At 36.7% G+C, this 16780-nt stretch overlaps 1 protein-coding gene across 1 annotated transcript in view; it reads left to right on the forward strand.

The window, feature by feature from the left end:
• phyh (phytanoyl-CoA 2-hydroxylase) overlaps positions 1-16577 on the forward strand; it is a 49228-nt gene extending 32651 nt beyond the window's left edge. The window contains exons 5-9 of the mRNA XM_028813639.2: positions 200-281; positions 4032-4213; positions 7854-8003; positions 12781-12915; positions 15787-16577. Of these exons, the coding sequence (XP_028669472.2) occupies positions 200-281; positions 4032-4213; positions 7854-8003; positions 12781-12915; positions 15787-15840 (603 nt within the window). The 3' untranslated portion in view covers positions 15841-16577. The remainder of the gene's footprint in view (positions 1-199; positions 282-4031; positions 4214-7853; positions 8004-12780; positions 12916-15786) is intronic.
• The last annotated feature ends 203 nt before the right edge of the window (positions 16578-16780 follow it).

Here is a 16780-nt window from a genome sequence, read left to right on the forward strand (position 1 = left end):
TCATGGGGTCCCCCAGGACTGAGCTTGAAAACCATTGGTGAAGAGAATAGGATTCTTATGTCTTGGAAACAGCTGCATTATCTTAAAGTTTTCATGTACCTAACACATTTGTTTCCTCTCTTCTTATGTTATGTTATCTTACATAATAATATATATCAAGTATTTAGATGAATTAACAATTTATTATTTCCATCACCAGATTTTAAAGTATGTGGAGTGCTTTATTGGACCCAACATCATGGCAATGCATACAATGTTAATTAACAAGCCACCGGACACAGGTAACATATTTGAATATACTGCTTATACTTACAACCAGTAATATAAAACAGCACAAACCTTTGAACATAAGTTTAAGTACTATGGTGGGTCTACAGAGATTGAGAGAGAGGTTGGGAGCATGCGCTGTTTACAACTTCACCCACCACGCAGCAAACCACCCAGACCGAGATCTGAATGCAGCCGTGCAACGGGTGACACCTCAGCACCACACTGTAGTGCCACCAACCTCCGAGTTTTCCCTGAAAGTTGGAGGACCTGCTTGCAGGGCTGGATACAGTGCTGTGAGAAAGTATTTGCCCTTCCTTGATTCCCTGTATTTTTGCATTTTATCAGAAACAAAAAAAAAAAACATAATATATATCTCAATTAAGTGAAAATAACAGCAATTTAAAAAGTATGTGCCATAGACACTCCATAAAAAGCAGCACCAAGTCCCCCCAGCCCATTGTCAAAGAGAGCCATACTGTTACAGAGGCCCATCAAAAATTAGTATTTATTTAGAATACAAGCAAAACTAAGATAAAAAAGGTTTTGTACAGGCATGATATATTTACTTTAAAATTACAAAGATGAGATCTTGCCAAGTTTAGAAAGATTTTGAACAGATCCTTGTGGAGGGAATTTGTTTTTTTTTTCACCAAATTGAGTAATTAAAGAACATTGCTTTTCCACTTAGTTACAGATGCTTTGTCTTCTGTGATTCTTTCAGTTATACAAAATAAGCCCTTGTGTAAGTAGTGGGGTTATAGGATATTACAAAAGATTTTTCACTGCACACATGTATACCATCTGGCATTATTTCAGTGTTGCCATTAAGGAATTAGAAGTTATTTTGACTACAAGAATATTCAAGATGTATACACATATTTTTCCCAAAATGGTTTAAGTGTAGGATATTACCAGAGCATATGAGCTAGTGATGCAGGCACTTGATGACATCACTCACAGGTTAGATCTTGCCCTGTGTATATTTTAGATAATTTTAGACGAGATATATATGTGAACAACAAACAATTTTTATTTTAATTATGGCAAGCTTGATGAATACTAAACTAGAGTGCATTCAATTCCATTCCAATTCTGAAACTGTAATTTGGGGATCCCTTTCCCATCATTCCTCATTTCATACAGTATTCTAATTGTCATGTCATTTTCTAAACTGCTCAATCTAGATCGGGGTCGCGTGAAACCTATCCTAACTAGCGTAGGCCGCAAGGTAGAAAGATACTCTGAACAGGGAACCAGTCCATTGCAGGGCAAGCAGACACACACCAAGCACACTTGAGGGCCAATTTTGAGTCGCCAAATTCCCCTGACCTGCATGTCTTTGGACAGTTGGAGAACACTGGATTACCCGCAGCTACCAATGCGCCACTATGCCAGCCCCTATTGTAATTCTACTACTGCAAATTTTTTTTCAACTAATCTTTATATATATAACTAGAGGGCTTTGCCGTCTGCTCGCTTCACTCGCCAACCCCCGTGTTTGGTTTTCTGGATGCACACTTTTAAGATTTTTTTTTTTCTTTGAATTGTTGCTATTTCATTAGTTTCACTTTTATTTCGGAACTTCGTTAAAGAAAATATTTGGAATCTTTCGAGTCCCAACATGCTGAATCTTTTAAATGAGGTCAGTGAGACATGTGTTTAATGACTTTGTACCATAATTCAGGATAGGTTTCTGTTTGGAATTTCAGCACAGGCAAAATGATCTACATCATCAGCAGTTAATTTTTTTTGCAAAGTAAACAATAAATGCATGTGAGGTAAAACACGTTTTTGAAATTCTCTGACTTAAACTTCAAAGCCTTACAATATTTACATACTTCTGACATATCACCTATGTCCATATATTTGATCTCTATTCGCCTTTTCATTATTTCTCCGAGTAATAATTTCTCTTTGTTTGCGCTAATGCAATGTTTACTTTCTTTGTTTTGACACTTTCCTTTTTTTCTGCTTTCATATTCTGTATCTTGCTCTGCATGTGTTTCACACCTACATTTTTTTTTGAGTCTTTTGAATTCCACTGTTTTCATTATCTATAACCTGCTCTGCATGTGTTTGGCCCCCTTGTTTTTTAACCTCTTTATGACATTTTACTTTGTTTTCTACTCTTTGTCTTTTATTTCTGACCTTGCTTTTTCCTGCTTTTTTTTCAATGACACCTGGTCCGTGGTGATTATTTTCCATTTTTTCGAGTAACAATTTCCATTTGTTTGCACTACTGCGAGCTTTACTTTCTTTTTTTTTATACTTTCTAATTTTCCTGCTTTCATATTTTTTAACTTTCTCTGCATTTTTATTGCGCCGTTTTTTTAAGCCTTTCGAATTCCACTGCTTTCATAATCTCTAACCTGCTCTGCATGTGTATAGTGCAAGCGTTTTTGAACGTCTTTATGAAGTTCTACTTTGTCTTTTACTCTTTGTCTTTTAATTCTGAACCCGATTGGATGTGCTTTTTTTCAGTTCCACTTGCTCCGGGCTGATTATTACTTTCCTTATTTTCTGAATTTGCACCTAGATTATTCTTTTTTCTTTTTATTTTCTCTCCAACGCTTTTGAGTCTCTTTTCTCTGTGCTTCTCTTTCTTCTTCGCTTAGTCGTCGACATTTCATCTATAACGTATTGTACTTATACACTTTATATGCGCTGAGAGCACTGAATCTGTGTGTGCTCAAATCCTTTACACGACTGAGTGTTTTGCTGCCCCGTTGTCTTATTTAATATTGATTGTAAGTAGGACATGTCTTGTAAGGATCTCCTGTTCTACATCCCCGCAAGACGGTCCTGAGTCTATCTCTTGGCACAAAGTCTCATGTTTAAGGTCCCTGCGAGATGCTCCGTGGCCAATCTCTTTCGTCTCGCGGGTCTTTTAAGTGTCTTCCGGAAGATCACATCTCGTCTCCCTAGTCTTTCTCTCCCAGGATTTTTTTTTTATAATAGAGAGATGCACTACCGTGGCTGTTCGTTTGTCTGTCCAGGATTTTAAATCACCTGTAGCTCACAAACCGTTTGACCTATTGACCTGAAATTTGGTACACATATACTACATGACGTCTACTATCCGCTTTCAGGGTGATGATTGACTTCCAAGGTTATTCTTCTTTTTCTTTTTCTTTTATTTTATTGTAGAATCAGCTCTCAGCAGCGGCCAGCAGGGCGGCCGTGCAGCGCATGGGTATGGGCACCATTCTCATCCCTACCACCTTCGCCATCACTTCCCCTACCTCTTCGTATCTTAAATCATTCTTGAGGCAGATTGAAGACTTAAGTGCCAGCTTAAGTGAAAAATTAAAGAAAACATATTAAGTAATTGCAACACAAACACTGACTTAATCAGTTTTAACTCAAAAAGATGCAGATGAAAGAAGAGAAGAAGTGGTCTGCTAGGGTGGAGAAAAGAAGAGCTGCTCATGAAGCAGCAGGCGCATCTACCTCTGAGTAAACGAATGCTAAACGTACAGAGAAAGAGTATGAAAACTAGGAATGCTCAAGTCAAGTAATATTAGCTTAAGAGCACCTAAGTGAACAAAAACTTATTTTGTACTTATAGTATGTACAAAATAAATGTCATTTATTAAATGAACAAAGTTATTCAATGTTTCCAGCTACACCAAAAATTAGCAATTTTTGATACTTTTTACTGCACTGTATTAATTACTGCATGTAACTTTTAACTTATAAATGCATCACTTTGTGAAATGTTACTGTGAAACATGAAAATGTTACTGTTCATCTTTCTTTAGGGAAGAAAACATCTCGTCATCCCTTGCACCAAGATCTGCACTATTTTCCTTTTAGACCTGCAGATTGCATTGTGTGTGCCTGGACAGCCATGGAGAAAATAGATCGTAATAATGGATGCCTAGTGGTGTTGCCAGGGACCCACAAAGAAAGCCTAAAACAGCATGATTACCCTGAATGGGAGGTAGGCTAATCAATGAAGCTAATGATTGATCGATTAGTAAAAGAGAATGTCCATTTTTCTAAGTAAACATAAAACAAATTAGATTTATTTATATCTCGCTAATCTGAATTACTCAGATTAGCAAGGTATTAATGTTACTAATATTACCTATTAATTGTGGGGATAAACAAGCATTTCAGTATATCTTAAAAATCTTGAAATGTAACTTTTGTGATTTCCAAAATCTGACTACACCCAATGAAGGCACTGTACAGCATCCAAAAACTCAATTTTTTTTTTTTGTTTCTGTGCCGTGAACAAAAGATACAAGTAAAAGACATGCTGCTAATAGAGGTTATGACACATATACTGCGGGGAAGCTATGAATGTTTCTTTCAACAGTGTTGGAACTGAGCCCTGCAAGTTTGTCATTCTGCAAAATCCTTGTATAAGAAGTAAAATGAGAAGAATGTTAAATGTAAAATGTAAAGATATAACATGAACATATTGGGCTGAGGGATGATACATATAAAAAATGTTGACTATTGTTATGGACAATAGATATTTACAAACTCTGAAGTATAAAGCAACACTGAAGACTAGCACAAGGTAAAAAGAGTAATAGGAGTGATAGAGTAATATAGAGAAATACAATAGAATAATACAGTAATAAACTACTGAAAAGTAACCTTAAAAGCATGTCTATGAAATCTAATGTGTCAACATTTGAACTGCAGAATCAAAATCAATATATTCACCAAGAAGTGTATACTTCTATTTTAGGAATTTGGTTTGATGAGTTGGAAACACATTTACTAAAATTTAAAAATACAAACAAAATAAAATACAATATTGTTCTGACATACAGAAGTGAGAACAAAATTATTAATGCACTTAAGTATTTAGTGTTCGGCTAAATTCTGTTTGGGTTTGGATGGATCAGCTGTGATTTTTCCAGCAAACTGTGGTGTTGTTTCATATAGGTCCCCCATGCCTGGCATGCTGCAGTCAAAGACATTTTCTGCAAGCTACAAGTGCACTGCAGGTTGCTACTGGCCTGAACAGCTGCAGCACCCAGCGAGATGATTATGGTGGTGGCAGAATAGACTTGATAATAGAGGTGTAGTGATTTCATCTCTCTTCAGGCTTTGAGATAGAATATTGTCTAGAAACTAAAACGGCTCAACCATGTCAACCATTGAGTCGTGTATTACCAGAAGGCATGGAGACGGGTGAATTTTTTGAGAGATTTCAGTTTTTGATTTTGAATAAATTTGCAAACCCTTATGAAAAATGTGCTTGCACTTTGTCATTTTTTGTTACTATGTGTAGATTGATGTGCAAAAATGGCAAATTTATACATTTAAAAATTAAATCTATAACACAAAGTGTGTAGAAAGTTAATGGTTCTGAATATTTTGTGAGTTCATTATATATGGTACATATATAATGTACATATATTCTGGTACACCAGAATAATATTTCATAGGTGGGTTATGTATATGAGTGCAAAGCCAACTGAATACACGGACCACAGTGAGACACTGCATATTAATTGTACAATATGTCTGTGACGATGTGGGTTCTGCTCCAGGCTCCCGTCTCCATTTTGGGAGCACTTGAACCCGACACCATCGGTAATGTCACCGGATGAGCTGGACAATGAAGAAACAACAAAGCAAGGGGATGGTGCAAAAAGTGCAAAAGTGATTTTATTAAAAACAAAAACAAACAGTGTCCAAATAATTAGTGCAGTGTAGTCAAGTGTTCATTAAATAAATAATCCAATAAAAAGATAAAAATCCCAAAAGGTTAAAACAAAGGCTAAAACAAGATTAAAACCTGCAGCAATCATTGGGGCTACACCAGCCAGACACAGCTCCTTCCCAGCCTCTTCAGCTCACTCAATGTTTGCTCAGCCAACAAGACTTCAGCCACCACAATCCTCTCTCTACCGACCCCTGACTTAGCTGCCTCCGCCGGTGTCTGCTAGACCACTCAGAGTCAGTTGTCCTCTTATCTTCCTTCTTGCACACATGGTCGTCCTTCAGATCCCTAGGGCGGACTCCTCCTCCCACTCTCCCATTCAGTGGGCATGATCCGTCCCTTTAGCGCCGATCACTCGCTCTGTCCGGGACCCCCGACTGCACTGACCTTCCTTTTCCTCAACTGGCTGCACTACCTCCAATGCTACGCTCTCTCGCTCGCTCTCCAAGCCTTTAGTTCTTCCGTCTTTTTCCGTTCTCTCCTTTCCGCCTTGCGCTTCTCCTATTTATTATGGGAACGTGGCTCAGGTACGGCAATTAGCAGCTCCTGGCATCAATTACGGATATGAATGACTCCTCACCTGTGCACTTAAGCGAGGACCGCCTGCATTACGAAGTGCCCGGGAACCGCTACGGCCACACTCTTTAAGCTGCGAAGGCGGCAATTATCTATTTAAAAAAAAAAAATGGCCTTTTCAATCTGAGCTGTGGACCCACTACACAACAATGTCTACCTACATTGGACCAGTTTAGAGTTGCTGATTAAACTAATTTTCAGATATTGTGGGGAGGAAGGAAAATGGAATACCTGGAGAAAACCCATGCAGAATTGCAGAGAATATAATGGGAAATGTGTATCTACACTGGACAAATAGAGGTTAGGGAGCATACACTGATTACAGCATGTTGCCACACCCACCATATGACGAACCACCCGGATTGGGACCCTAGTGCAGCCGTGCAATGGGTGACACCTCAGCACCACACTGGAACAGTGTAAGGATTTTTTTTTTTTACAATGGCTGTAGTGCCAATCATGCCACCAACCCCCAAATTTCCCCATGCAAGTTGGAGGACCTGCTGGATACAGGTTAATGTCATTCCCAGGATGAAGCAATTGCAGGTTAAGGGGTTTGCTCAAGGGCCCAACGGAGTGGAATCACTTCTGGTATTTACGGGATTCAAACTGGCAACGTAGATCCCTAGCCTTACAGCCACCACTGGACAAATACAGTAGCTGAACCCATATTTCACGGAGTTCTAAAAAAACATTAACTACTACACTACAGTGCTGCCATTGAAACCAAATAATTAATTAATTTAATAGGGAGTTATTAATATTTTACTAATTTTGTTGGAACTGAAATTCCTTGAATGCATTTTTTTTTAAATCCATCCATCCATTTTCCAACCCGCTGAATCCGAACACAGGGACACGGGGGTCTGCTGGAGCCAATCCCAGCCAACACAGGGCACAAGGCAGGAACCAATCCCGGGCAGGGTGCCAACCCACCGCAGGACACACACAAACACACCCACACACCAAGCACACACTAGGGCCAATTTAGAATCGCCAATCCACCTAACCTGCATGTCTTTGGACTGTGGGAGGAAACCGGAGCGCCCGGAGGAAACCCACGCAGACATGGGGAGAACATGCAAACTCCACGCAGGGAGGACCCGGGAAGCAAACCCAGGTCCCCAGGTCTCCCAACTGCGAGGCAGCAGCACTACCCACTGCGCCACAGTGCCGCCCTTTTTTTTAAATCAAATATACATATTATATTTAAGAAAATGTTCTACATGGCTAAAAGAAAGTCCTGTCCACCATATAGCAAAAGTTATCCTTTAAATGTTGAACAAAAATAATTAACTTTATACTATTATATTTCCAGGGAGGTGTAAATAAAATGTATCATGGAATTCGTGATTTTGATCCTAACCTTCCACGTGTTCATCTTGTTATGGAAAAAGGAGACACTGTATTTTTCCACCCACTGCTAATCCATGGATCTGGAACGAATCGTACACAAGGGTTCAGAAAGGTAATACACAACTAAGTTCTACCAGCAATTGAGAAAGATTCCTTTAAAAGACAAACATGTGAGCTTGTAATGATGAAAATGTTGTTCTTTAAATTATTGAGCTCACTGTTTAAATATGGGCATATTATGGAACTACCCTTAATCAAAATTAACATGATTGTGGTTAACATAATCAGTAGTATACTAAAATTTGTATTGGTCTATTGAAGGTTTTTTTCATTCAGTACTTGAATATAAAGCACAGTATTTCACATCATGAGACTAGAGTGACTGTTTCTTAATAATATCCAAAGTGCTTAGTAATAGAAGAATTCAGAATTTTGCATCAGACTGTTATATGGTAAATATTTTTATTTTGTTACATAATTTGAGTGGTATTTGTATACATATTCTATAACGAATATAGTGTAATGTGTCTCTGTGCTTGATATCACTAAAATTTGAGTGCATATTATAATTGTTGAAGTCCAATTTTTTAGCTCAAGATTCTCTTTGAAACAAAATAAACAATAATAAACACAGCAGAAATCTCTTTAAAAAAGCCACAAATCTGTCAAATATTCATTAGATGTTTATCAAGAAGACACAAGGCCAACATGCTTAACAAGTAAAATAGTCAAATATTGCTGTTATGCTAAAGCGCATATTGTATACCAAGCAGCATTTTAACTGAAAATGTGAGCTGCTGTACTTAACACAAGCTCACTCACTATACAAACTCAGACAAGCAGTGTTTGTTTTATCTAAAGGACAAAATTAAAAGATCTCCATTGATTAATGTGGCTTTCCTGTCGTTTATCTAATTGGACGACTCCTCCAATTCCTTTCTCTAAGTCTTATACCTCCACTTATTTTAATGTAAAGGTTGATATTCTGGTCTACTCCATCTCTGTTTACAGGAAATTCACAGTTTAAAAAAAAACAAAAAAACTGTGCTAGCTCAACTACTGTAATACCTCATGTAAAGGAGCACTACAACTAAATTACTTTAAAGTTTTGAAAGGCACATGCTGAAAAAAATCTGTTGTTTTGTCGATTGGCTAATTTCCAATCACCAGTCGAGTGTTTTATATTAAAAATTGTCTGATTTAGATTGGCAACCAATTGATTGGAGCATCAGCATGTTTTATGTCATCAATGTAGAAGGGCTGACCAGATTTTGCATCTTCTCTGACAGACATTCTTCTACGACGGAATTGAGTGACCCATCTCTCAACTGCAGCACATGAAGGGAACTGGTCCTAGTGCACATTCACTAGACGAGACTAAATCTCTGTAGGCACTTTATTCCATTATTCAATCACAGAACAGTTTTTGGCATCACTAGTGATTTGACACTATAAACCACAAATGGTAGAATGCTAGATTTCAGTTCACAGGAGTTAATTACAAAAACAGCACCATATACTGTAATATACTTTTTTGATTCAGGCTCAAAACTTTTCAGTCACCTGTATATGATTATAAAGTTTCAGTATAAGCAACATCATTCTTAACAATGTTAATCATCTAAAACAAAGTGAGTTGGGTGATGTATAATAATAGTGCAGTACAGTAGTCTGATTTTACTTTGAACATGAAAACAAGACCTACTGCTGTTAGGATGTAGTAGAATAGATTATTCATTACTATTTTATTACATTCATCATCAGTAACATTTCCTGGTTTTATGTATTAATTAAGTATTATATAATAAAGGGCTTTAAAACTCTGTTACATTTTTACAGAAGCACATTTTATTTTTGTTTTTCTAATAATGAAGCTTTCTTTGCTTGGTCAAGTGATAATCTTTTTCAAAGAGTCTAGAGTTATCCTCATACTATGTTGGGTATCCTCTGTGAATGTATCACGCATACTGTATATGAAAATTAACATCCTGTTTTCCACGTTAAAATTGTACCAAATTACTTCTTTCATATTCCTCAAATTAGAATTAAGAGCCTTTTATCTGCCTTAATTTATTTATTTATGGGTTAACTAAACTTATTGTGAATCTCATTATTATTGCGTCACCTTAATTATTCATCAAAACTTGTATAGTGTTGTTCCTTAATCATTTACTGTACAGTATATCAAATCCAAGGTTTCAATCTTATTGTCACAGACAGCATTTTACATACCATTATAACATTTTCAGCGTGGCAAATGTAGCTAACATTGCTGCCTCTCAAGTGCGGGGTCTTCGGTTTGTATCCCACGCCAGGTCATTGTCTGTCTAGGTTTTACTTGTTTTCACTGTGTCTATAAAAGTGTTCTTCTTACATCAGAGAAGACATCTCTAAATTGGCCCCATATAGGTGTATGTGTGTGCTGGACTTGCATCCTCTTCAGGATGGTTTCTTGCCTTGCACCTAATGCTCCTGCGATAGGCAACCATAAACTGGACTAAGAACATCTTCTATTTTTACTAATTATTCTGAATTTTCAGATTTTTTTAATACAAAGGAAATTGGGTTTATTATAGTTTTAGGGTGTGTTTCCCCTGGTTTGCCCATAACAAAATACTTTTTATATGGCTGTCAGTCATGAGACAAGACAAATGTGAAAAACCTGAAATTTTTGTTTTAGTCTTTGAAGTCAGCATAAACTTACATTTTGTTAAAGTGTAAAAAATAGCTAAAAGAAAAAAATTGATCATAATTGACTATTATCAAAAATTATATACTAAGCTGTGAAGATGTTGCATTGTAACTTCTAAAAATGAACCAAATTAAATTGCTGTATTCAATGCTGTATTAAGTAAACAATAAAATATACATAATACTGGTGGGTGGGTGCAGGAATGACAGGTCTCAGAAAATAAGAGTTGTGATAGCAGCCAAAAACAATGCCTCTTGGCATCTGGGATTCACACCCTCAGGCTTTTAACTAAAAAAAGGTTTGACTTTATAGCCGCAGGTTCAGGGTCTGTTTGTCAGGGAGCTCCATCTGGCAGGTCACTCTGGTCAAATAAAGACACCTCCTTATGGGCAGCTGGATTTCTTATAGCTGGGAACCAGAAGGGGCATGTCTAAGTGCCCTCACCGGGCGGTATCTCAATTCTGCAGCGAGAGAAGGAGAAGATAATGTTAACGACAGCATCCCCTCTCATCCCGGCAGGTTATTACATATCTCGATCGAGCCTGTGAGGAGATCCTCCAATGTACATGTGTGCCACTGTATATATTTAATTCCTCTGATTTATAATGATACTAACTATATTGAAGTAAACAATTGCATAACCCTTACATTGAAGATTTAAATCATGAGGAATAAGATAAATGCTTATTTATAATATTGTTGCCTAATACAGCCATTCTTTGTTACATTTTTTAGTTTAATTTCTTGTATACTGTGTATCCCAATGAGGGACATGATGGTTATCAGCCTAAGCAGTTTTCAGACTCATCTTGTGAATTTCATTAGGGACTCACAGACCAACTGAGATATATAATACTTCTAGCATCTTCTGAGTCTACCACTGGGCTGTTGTGTTTGGTGTGAAATTATCCCCAGTAGAGCCCAAATCACCTCACCTGACTCTGCCATCTTAAGGTTTAATACTTGCTCTAAGGTCCTCCTATCTCTGTTATAGTCTCTTCAACCCACAGCTCATGGAGACTCAACATCAAACACACGTTAACCAAGGCAACATTACAATAAATATCATTAAATGGCAAGATACATTCAGAGACATTAAAAAAGTTAATGTAATGTCAAAGAAGCATTAGCCCTCTAGAGAAGGTAAACAAGGAGACAATAAACCATTAGGCAAGGCAGGCAGAGTACACCTGCAACCGGAAGCTGTCTGCATTTAGACTACCTAAGACTCTAGGGATAAAAGAATGTTTTGCTTTGTTGATTTTATACCCTGTTGTACACTAGCGTCTACCAGAAGGAAGCAGCAGGAGCCTCTGATTACGGAGTATCTCAAGTCTAAAACAAATTTAACAGATTGTATTTGAACTCTGTTATTAAAAATTGCTTCTAGATTCTTCTAGATTATTTATTTTGTATTCCACAACAATACTAGTGGTATTTTTTTGAGATGTTAAGTGTTTTCTTACCAACAAATGCTTCAAATGGTAAATTGCTTTTAATACATCATTAACTCTTTACTGTTTCCCTCACTGTAGCATGTGGTCAATGAAACATACCAAACTATTTATATGGCTACACATTATTGACCCTTGCTAACATCAATGCCCCACGTTTACATAAAGACAAGAAACAACATGCAAGGCATAAGTTCAGTGTGCTATTCCATTAATTGGTGCAGTAGCATTATATAAAATTAAATATGCTATTTATATTTCTCAGTAGTTGGTCATTCAGTAGAACAATGCAAACTAATGAAAATATAAACATTTCCTAACTGTGATTAGCTTTGGATAGAAAAAAAAATTCTATCTAAGTCAGGGCAGAAAAATGAAGATTAAAAAGTGACAATGATGAAATATATCAGAAAAGAAATATCCTTAATTTAAACAAATCACCTCCATTAATGTTTGATTAATAAAAATAACATCTGATGACTGAAAAGATTCATTAATAATGATAGGTTTAATGAAATATTCTCAAAAACACAAATTAACTATAAATCAAAGGTGGAGTGGGCAGTGACTACTACTGGATGGTAACAGCACGAGAACAGACTGAAAACAAATAATAAAATGAGGACTGACAGATGTGAAAAACTGATGTGTACACATTCACACTTTACGGTGGATTTGTTAGTACTACTAATAATAAATGTACCCTTTTTTTAGGAACTGAAGTTTCATTTCATCTTCCTTAGGCTATTTCTTGTCACTACGCAGCATCTGACTGCTTTTACATTAATGTAAAAGGAACAACTCAAGAAAACATAGAACAAGAGGTGAAAGAAATTGCTTACAAGAAATATGGACTGGATGCAACCATTACACTTCAGGTAATTTGCATTGACTCCAACATACAAGAAATAAGACTAGATTCTATTTTAAAATATTTTACAGAAATGTGCACATTTTTATTTTAGACAGTGTTAACACAGGCTCACAATGATGACAAAATATACAAACGTTGTGCCTTTTTTGAAGTAAACACATATTAAACAGATGCACAAATGTGCAAAGCAGAATGCAAAACAACAAATTCTGTATGCAGGTGCTCTGGGCCTACCTCTACAGGTGTTGGTATTTGTCTACCAGGTGTGGTAACATATCTACTTAACCCACCACTCCAATAACCAGAAAGCCCCCCATTCTCTCTTGATTTGCTAGGGAGCCTTAGCCCCAACTAAACTCCTAACCTAGATTCAAAGAGATATTTGCTGTGAGACATTTTTAAACACACTGCCAAGACCACTTCTAGGATTGGTTGTCAACCTATAACACTCAGCACCACCATACCACAGTGCCCTCTGGTGGCACCCAAAACTTCTCTACCTGTAACCACATGCGTTACCTGGTAGGTAACCACCCATACAATCAGGCCGGGACTCAGACTACGAATGCAATGAATATATATATATATATATATATATATATATATATATATATATATATATAATATTATATACATACGTAGACACACACATAGTATACTTTATTTTAACTATACTGTAATCACAGATCTGGCATCATGGGCTGAAATCCTGAATCCAGGGTCTGTACGGAACTTCACATTCTCTCTGCATCTGCGCAGCTGTCCTCCAAGTACTCTGGATTTCTTTCCATTTCCAAAAGATGTGTATGTTAGGGTTAATTGGTAATTCTGAAATACCCTCTGCTGTAAATGAATTTTACAATGAAGTGGTACAGTTTATTCCTGTCTTTTGCCTGATGCTACTTGAATAGGCTTTGTCCCCATCTGAGCCTGAATTGGACTAAGCAGGTTTAGAATGTATGTCCAATATGTATGTATATGTAATTAATATACAGCATTCTGGGATTCTAAACATAATTATTCTTAATAAGAGATATTTTAATGTACCTAAAGGAAAATTATGTCAGCACAGAAAGAACATAAAACTCAACGTGGAAGGCATCCCTGCCAGATTTTGAATTAAGGCATGAAATATTTTGGAATTAAAATCTGTATTATGTAAGCATTTATTAGTAGTAGGAATTTACCTATTCATTTCCCTTTTAGCATACAAGTGGTGTGACTTGTATTTAAAATAGATGGCAGCATGTGAGAGGAGCGAAAGATAGTACACATGCATTTTCCCCATTCCCATGCTGCCCAGCTAATTTATTCTGCACTGCTTCACTTTTCAACACCTGGAATGTGCAACAACCAATGGGATGGGAGTGAATATGTAATTAGTAGACTAGTTATGGTAAGCATTGTGGACCTAGTTTGTTTTATTGATCTCCCAGTAAGTACAGCCTGTTATATATTTACACACATACTTCTTCCTCTTGGTAGAAAAGCTGATCAGTGCACACTTACTACTGTGTCTTGCCTTTGGGGTGGGCACTACTCACAGGAAAGATGACTGTATAGCTAAGGGTGTTGAAATAATGTGTTGTAATTTGTATTGTAAATGTGAAATTGTTACAGCACACTGAGCCTACACTCGGTGAAGACTGCTATACAAAAATAAACCAAACAGAATTGTATTGCTGCAGTATTTAAATGTACATAAATACATGTACACATGGAGCACAGGAATTTCTTTATCCCAAGTCTCCCATTAATGCAGTTATGCAGCCATGTTTATTAAAAATGAAACTTACAGAAGCAGTTGCATTATGTTGCCTAAAGTTTTTTTTTTTTTTTTTTTGAGAATTTGGTACTGATTACAACATCTTGAATAAAAGAGAGAAAATGGACCAAAATAAAACTGATTTTCATTGTTTGTTTTCAGCAGTGTTTAATAATAGCTCACAACATACTGTATTGCTATAGAGGGTATAGAGGGGTATCAGTTAAGGAGTAGCATTATAAACAAGAAAGGCACTATATGATAAAAATATAAACAACAAAAAGTTACTTTCAGCAAAGGCAATAAATGTAGCTATGCCAGAGGCCTAACTGGAATTCCACTAGACTGGCAGTAGGATGTACTGTATATAAAAACTGCCGCAGAAGTAAGACCTCCAGGGGCATACAGACAAGGAGAAGATCCTGGGAAACTCTTTTGAGTCTAACTGGTGTCAGCTGGCAGGTCCAGTACAACATGTATGACCTCCATCTGTTTTATGATGGCCAGTCTGTCCTGCAGCTGCCTAGCGCTCCATCAGGGCATTCTTGATGCTAGAAATACTTAACAGGTATGACCCCAAGAAGTGGTCCCAAGTGCTCTGTCTTGTCGGAGTGCAGGTGAACTTGGTGGAAATTAATTTGGAGGCAAAAATTTGAATGGTAGGAGAAGAATAGGCCAAAATGGTGGGGCAAAATTTAGTATGAAGTGGGAGAAAGACACACAGAGGGAGAAATGGTATTGGGAGCAGTGGTAGACACACTGGGTGTGGAAATCCTGTGCTATAGCTAGTTGGCCCTGTGGGGAAATGATTCCTGTTAAATTTGAAATCGAATACTACTTGTGTTTATCCATTTCCATCATATAATAAAACACCTTTTGGTAAGTTTGATCTTCTTGTCCTTCATTTTGGGTTCAGCAGTTGCTTAAGAGTACAGCTTATTGCCCCTAATGCATTTTACTTTTTACATAGGTTTCTAACAAATATCTCCTATAATCTGATTTAGCCAGGGAATCTTAGCCCAAAAGACTTAATTATTCTGCATTCTGAAAACCAATATTGCTGAAATGTTAATATGAGGTGTATGCTTTTTTTTTTTTTTAATTTTACAGGATACTTGGGCTGTGAAAGGTCGTGTTGTGCAGGGAGAAAGGATGTCACTGTGAAGAATGAGCAAGATGAAATGAAGTGCTGAGAACTAATAATATATATAGTTTTAACCTGAGATTTGTTTTAATTATTTATAAATTGTTTATTTCCCTTAAACAAGGAATACTAATTGACGTAACTTCACAAACTACAATGATGATTATATTCTAATTATTAGTGAAGAACGTTATGTTTTTTATAAAAATGTCTGCATTCTAAAATCAAAGGGAATTTTCAGAAAAAAAGTTTTTATTTTATTTTGCATCCTTGAACTTCTGATAAGAACCAGCCAGCAAGGCATGGGCAGCAACCAATGGTGAAGGGTCCACATGCTACCCTTAATTTCTCCCTTGATTAAACAGTTCCTTTGAAACTGTAAAGATATTTAGAAAAACACGAATGCAGAATTATTAAATCTACACCAAAACTGCCTGTGCATTTCTTTTCATGATCTTCTCTGTAAGACTCATAGTAAAGGATCCACTAATAATGTGCATACTGCAGGGAAGCTATACAATGGTACTTTCAAATGTATCAATGCAGTACTGATACTTGCCTGTAATAAAGAAGCCATTCTTTTTTCTTCAGTTTTTAGGTTTTAAAGGTGATTTGATACTGTACATCTCTTTGTTTTCTGAACCTGAAAGACATGCTGTCCATAGTTACAAATGAAAAAATACTGTAACATAAATGATGCCTTCAAATGAGATAATATAAATGAAAATATTTTATTAAATCTTATGGCTATATGTAATTACTACTTTGCATGTTTTTATTTCCACACCACTTGGCAACATAAATTATTAATTAAGGCCTGGACTAAGTTTTCTGTGAACACTTTATAAAGGCCTGGTACTGTCCAATGTGTCCATTTATTTTACTCATTCCATAGTTGGGACTACTTCTGTTTGAATTTCACAGACAGAGTGATTTATTCTTGGTTGTAGCCAGGGGCAC

Source organism: Erpetoichthys calabaricus, chromosome 1 (assembly GCF_900747795.2).
Source record: "Erpetoichthys calabaricus chromosome 1, fErpCal1.3, whole genome shotgun sequence".
NCBI classification, from domain to species: domain Eukaryota; kingdom Metazoa; phylum Chordata; class Cladistia; order Polypteriformes; family Polypteridae; genus Erpetoichthys; species Erpetoichthys calabaricus.